General features: G+C 37.2%; 1 protein-coding gene across 1 annotated transcript in view; it reads left to right on the plus strand.

The window, feature by feature from the left end:
* The first annotated feature begins 2,763 nt into the window (after positions 1-2,763).
* Positions 2,764-6,597, plus strand: part of LOC134378885 (uncharacterized) — a 311,104-nt gene continuing 307,270 nt past the window's right edge. Inside the window, 1 exon segment of the mRNA XM_063098198.1 lies at positions 2,764-2,775. Coding sequence (XP_062954268.1) covers positions 2,764-2,775 — 12 coding nt within the window.

The following is a 6,597-nucleotide window of genomic DNA, read 5'->3' on the forward strand; positions in this document are numbered from 1 at the left end:
CCATTTCAAAATCAGTCTTAAAATAAACAAACAAAATAAGTGACTGTACAAATCAGCAGGTTATTATTAACCTGGACTCAACCCAATGTGGTCAACAGGTTACTTGCAAGCAGGTTATATTGCAATTATCAACCTGCTAGCAAGTTTGAGATAGGTTTTTAAAAAATGATCCCAGTCGTAAGCCATTTGTATTTCAAAGAACATGCTACATTGTGGTCCAAACTTGTAGCCATAGTGAGAATTTTGTAATGGTGCTCAGTAGTTTAAGTCCAGTTTTCCTGATAAGACCCAAACTAAGGGTTTTTGGGGTTTTTTTTGTTTTGTAAGTTGGTAGTGTTTATAACTTATTTTCCTTAAAAAAATTTTTTTCCAAGAAGAAAGCTACTTTGGACTTTCTTGGCAATGCAGGTTTTATAGATAGTTCAGCAAATGCATCATTTTTCTGATTAGCTCCATATTTTGCCAATTAGTCAAGTGATAGGTTTTTTTTAAAGGATGTATGGTGGCTGCTCATTGATATTGTTATTTACTGACAAATTCTACTCACCATCCTGTGAACTTGTCACTCATTTCTGTCACCACTCTTTGCTCATGGGTTTCTTCCATGGACTTTTCCTGTCTGGCTCCTAATCTGTCCATTCCTTAAAGTTCACCCTGATGCCTGTGCACACATGTACCTCTGGCCTCTGGAACTCACACTCACCCCTATTTTCTCCATCCATTCCATTTGCCAGAGCTCTTAGCTGCTGAAGGGCTGTTTTTGACATTTTAAAAATTCTTTTCCACTTTCGAGGTCTTCAAATTAAGCTCCCAGGAATTGCACTGGGAATACACTTCCAGCTATGAACATTTCTATCAGAGCCAACACCTTGCCCAAATCTTTTTATGTCCAAAAGCCAGGTCATGTGTTCACCGATTTTTCTCTGGCTCCATGTAGGTCCTTTGTTCTTTGTTGTCCCTGTTCAACTGGTTGTCCCCCAGTTTTGAGGGATCTGACTATACTCTGACAAAGATTCTTTATTGCAAATAATGCCTGACCTAAGTTTAGGGAGGCACCCTGGGCTACACCCTTTTCCACGAGACTGGGGAATAACAGTTTTATGCCTCTTCTAGTGATGGCTGCTTTTTCATCGAGACAGCACTCACTTTGATCAAACCGCTTTCTAGATTCAACTATACATTTCTGGATGAGATAATGAGGGATTTTGATGGTATTTCACAATTATACTGAGTCTCACTGTTCTGATATTGCATTTTGAATATTTGTGCAGAAAGATGTTTACAATGCAGCCTTCTGTGAAGGGAGAGAAGTGATCTGCCTTATTTAAAAGTTTTCTGAACATTCTGTCAATGTTAATAGAAGCAACCTGTGCTTTTTGGCTCATCTACTTTGGATTATGTATCTGCAAAATAAATTTATGAGGACAATAACATGAGCAATGTTACAAATTGCAAACATTAAAAAAGACAAATATTAACTACTAGATTAAGATCAAATTCAAGGAAACAGAACCCCCCCCCCCAGATTTTCATTCCACATATATTCCCAGAAATACGTGCTTTTGAATTGCTCTTTAGTCACTGTACTGTGGAAAAACAAGCAAAGCAACTTCAGCATCTGCTAATTGACTAAAATCTTTTCATTTTGATATTAGTTTTTTTTCTTTCAAATGCTTTTACATGTATTTCTTTTATTTTTAGAAAGTAATCATTCGGTATAACCTTTAAATCTTTCATGTTACTTTTTACACCTAAGAGTCCTAAAATTAGCACTGGAAGGACCAAAGTATTTTATTTTTTCCCAACATTGATAGCTGTTTAAAAGAGCTCATGTGCACTATGTGAAGTGACTTTTTAAAACTTTAACTGATAGCTCTGAATAAAAAAAAAGTCACATGTATCATCCACACATGACGTACTTTGATTTGCTGCCAAATACTGATAACCATTTCAAAAGGGCAAATTCCAAGTTTAAAAGACTCCTTTGGTGAATGTTTATAATAATGTAATAATTGCTGGGACCATCAGTCATTTTTAAAATGTTGTATTTATCACAACTATCTGGCCGTACACTGTATTCTAGTACAGTATTTTTGTCAATTGAAATGATATCAAATGGACTCGCTTGTAGATTGAACTTGATAATTTATTTCATGACTCTAAAGAGTTTTAAGTGTGTGAAAAACACATTTCTTCATTAACATTTTTATATTTTATACCTTCACTGGGTAATGTTCTCAGGGTTAAATCTGCTTGGCCCCTAAGCATACATATTTATCATTGACTTTATCAGATATTATCTAGCTCTGGCAGTTGCAAAACTGGATCATAATTTTTTAAAAGATAAATATAGTACACCTACCAAAGGCATGCAACAGCAAGTCTTCATCATAACTTCAGTGCAGTCTGGATTTGTCCCTTTTGGAGCATAAATAGAAAATTTAGACAACCTAAATCAAGTCTGAATTTTTCCTAGAGATTACCTTTGTAAAACATTTTGTGGATATTTACCGACTCTCAGTTTATTAAGAGTTGCTAAACAAGCAAGAACAACAACAGTTAAAGTAAGACATCAAACCAAATCCTGTTGATTTTATACTTTGATTTTTTCGGGAACATTGAGTAGCATCATAGCTCTCCAACCCCAAATTGCTAAATATATCTTATGGTTGGGCCAATTTATTGGTTTCTTAAATATTATCTTTCTCTTTTAGAGGAACTTGATTTAAATCTGTGCATTGCCAAGGGCAAGGAGCCGAGAACATGGATAGAGAGGTAAGATTGATGTAAGAATAGCCCCCACTTTGACTTTTTCCTTTAAAAGCAGCCTTTTAAGCTTTATTTTTTTTATAATATCCTCCGTGGATGGAAAGCATAGAAGTGAGTAGAAATTTAGCCTCCTCTGGAGCCCTCACGAGTAAAGAGGATGATTAACGAGTGTAGCAGACAATGTAGTAGCAAAAGAGAGTCAACAGAAGTTAGACAAAAGTGCCTTCAGAATTGTCCAGGACTCCCATGATCCATAGTAGGACCTCATCGTGCCTGTCCACTGTTTCTATTTTTGATTAGATTTATAAACACAGCACCACATATTTTCATGTGGCTTATGGCCCAGGGGCAGAATTAGATTGACTGCACTGAAACTGTGAGGCTTGTGAGTTTTGGGCAAGGGCTGGAGTGAAATAAGTAGTGTAATTGTTTTTGTGGAGTGACCGTGGGACCTCCTCTGTTCTGAATTACACATGGCTCAACCCTTTGACCTAACCCGACTCAGCAATGGCTGGCAGATCTCCTAAAGCTGTGCTGAAAGGATCATTGCCGAACGAGCTGGAACAGTATCTGTCAGGCAAGATGTGGGCCAACAACTGTATTCAACTATATTAATTTCTAGTGAGAAACATTATGACCACTTCAACTTCATTTAACCCTTCATCGTATCCGTTATTAATTTCAACAGGAAGTGCCAATGTGAGGGATTTTTGGAATCCAAATATAGCCAGGATCCTTTGATAAACATACATTTTTGTTTGTTTGTTTAGTAAATTTTGGATCATCACCACAAATATTTTGCTTAATTATTTAAACATTATTATTATGGCTTATTAAAAGACATAAAGTTTGGGAAATTTTTGGAGTTCTTTCATCTCCATGAGTTTAATTTAAATTCTTCCAAAATAGATGCTAACCTACTGATATAATTCCTTGAAGGAATCAAAGCTAAGAAGGATGCAGCGAACTTCCAGAAAAAGGTTGGAGACAATCATAGGTGCTGACATTTTTGCAGTTGTGGAGAATTCATTCTGTGATTCACATGATGATGAGTTGGATAATTGCATCTACTATATTTATCTAGGTGTGATTTTAAAGTCATACCCTTGAATTTTTATTTTAGATTTGGTAAATTAAATTTTCAAAGGCAATATGAGCAGAGAAATCAGGTTTACTTTCAGGCACTTGACATTATTTCCAAAACCAGTTCTGTTTCTGAAACACGTTTAAGCACTTTAAAAACATTTTTACTTTCTTTTGTTGCCAATTTAACAAAGTGAAGTTCTCCATAGGTGTTTTATGCTGATAACAACTTGGAAATAATTTACCATTTAAATTTTTTCTTTTTCGTCTGAGCTAGCTCAGTTAATTAATTCAGTTCTTAGTTACATGACATTTAAAATTTTCTTTAAAGAGCACCCAACTTTATGCTTTTTTTGGAGTGGTATTCTCTTACTCCAGAGACTCTAAAACATGAGAATAGGGAGGTCCCTATTAGATCAGTTACAAAAGAAAAAAAAAAACACTAAAATATCCTATAAGCCCCCAACAAACTGCACTCAGCCCTATCCAGTTTTATCCTCATTAGCAGTGGAAGATTTGCTCTCCACGTAATCAAACGTGGGATGCTTAGAGCAGACAGGTGCAAATTGCAAGCTGTTTCACTCTGGCTGTTATGCCTTAAATCGACAAAGTAATAGGCTGGGAGAACAAAAAAGGTTCCAGCTCAAGCTGCATAAATGAACGTCTTAACAGGGACACACCAGCTGGCTGGGAGAATTTCACGTAGTGAATACTAAATATTACCTTTATGCCACTTGCCAAGGAGAAGGGCTTCCATAACACCTCCTCCCTTTCATATTGAGATGATGGTCCTTCACAATCACGTTTTGCTTTATTACAAAGGCGATACGATGGCCCAAGCGAATGAGACAGAAGCCAACGTACCTGTTCCTGTTTGCCATCATTACACTCCTCCGAGCGATTCAGGCACGATTAGGTTCCTGGAGTTGGACCAGATTCACAGTATTTCTATCCATGTCTTTTTTGGCTGATCCAAGCAAAGCCCCAGAGCCGTGAAACAACAAAAACGATCACCACCACCCCCGCCTCCCCAACAAGATAAATCTGCTGAGCTAGTCTGCAGAAAAAAAAAAAAAAAACAGTTGTTCGTATTAGGAACACCTAATTTCATTTCATGGAAGAGACAAGCCATGCCAGTATGTATAGGAATCTAAGGTATGTGTTTCTGAAAAGGGACTCTAACTCTGTCATTCCAAAGTTGCTTCTCTCTGTGACTTCCCAGTGGGCACCGGAACTGTGTCTGCAAGAAGGAACTTTACCTTGAGCTCTGAGGCCTCTGACTAGGTCTGACTGTGTGATCTGCCCGGGCAGATGAGGTTAGGGAGACAACTCGAGCTGGCCTTGTTTACAGCCGGACAGAAGAAAACAGGGAGACACAAATGAGGGCTGACGGTTTCATGAAGCACAGTTGGCTGATCCCAGATGCAATCTGACTGCCCTGAACTGAGCGATGATCCGTACAGTATGCAGAATTCACTTTCTTGCTGGTCTGTGCCCACCAGCCTTGGAGGAGCACCCCCTGCGCCCTCAGCTGTGGCTTTGAGTGCAACCAGAGCTGAACAACAGCACCGTGGGACCCAATTCCTTCTGACAACAATCACATTCTTTTAAAAACTTCATAGGTTTTGGTTGTCACTGGTTATAAATGAGTTTGTTGTTGCTCGTGTTTGCTACTCTATGGTAGATTTCTTTTCAAGTTGAGAGTGTCGGCATCAAAAGATATTTGTGGCTTTTTAATGAAAAGGAAAAATATCTTCGGGAACACTGGCAGTTCTAAAAAATTGCAGGCAGTTTTGTTTTTTTTTTCTCTGTTCAAATCACAAAGTCTTGTTTTCTTTCACACTATGCAATGTGCTTATATTTCATAGGATAATGTTATCTAAATAAAAAGGCTGATTGATCACTACTTAAGCAAACATTTAAAAGAACTATGTTAACTTGCAGTTACGCGTGATGAATAAGTTCCAGAGATATGCTGTACAGCACCGTGCTTATAGATAACACTACAGTGTGTACACTTAAAAATGTGATAAGAGGGTAGATCTGTCATCTGTTCTTACCATAACAAGAATAAAAAAGCTTAACAAACGTGCTACCAGAAACTGCTCACTTTGATTTGATTTAGAGAATTTTTATTATATCAACTAAATAGAAACATGAAAGAAAAAGGCCACGGGTCACATCCGCAGTAGAGTTAGTTAAGATTTCTAGATATTTTGCATATTTTCCAAACTGAATAGATGTCAGTGAGAAGCAGGAAGATACCGGTGACTAAAGTTTGTTTCTTTAATTTTTTAAATACTACATAGGTATTTAATAGGTTAATGTGAATTTATTAAAAATGATAACATTCATGCAAGTGTCTAACTTAACAACTGGTAATGGGTGAAGGATTATGTTGCGTGAGCTAAGGAGATAAAAATCTCATCAGGAAAGAGACTCTAAATTGAGAAAGGGGTGGAGGAAAATGTAATTTACGCTGCTGAAAGGTGCCCATGTGCAAAGGAGAGAAAAAAGTGAGGAAATTGGCAAAGGAGAGAAGTCGGAAATCACTCCCAATTTCCTCTTGAACATGTGTTAGTAGTAAAGAGGTCACAAAATACAAACCATCACTTGATAATAATCTGAAGGAATTCATCTCTGGTGTGTACAATCCGACGTTGCTTTCCTTTTAGTATGTGAACTTGTGAAAATATCTCTGAGACCTTTATAACATCAGAGAGCAAGTACATAATTTCATTTGAA

Source organism: Cynocephalus volans, chromosome 5, assembly GCF_027409185.1.
Source record: "Cynocephalus volans isolate mCynVol1 chromosome 5, mCynVol1.pri, whole genome shotgun sequence".
In the NCBI taxonomy this organism is placed as follows: Eukaryota; Metazoa; Chordata; class Mammalia; order Dermoptera; family Cynocephalidae; genus Cynocephalus; species Cynocephalus volans.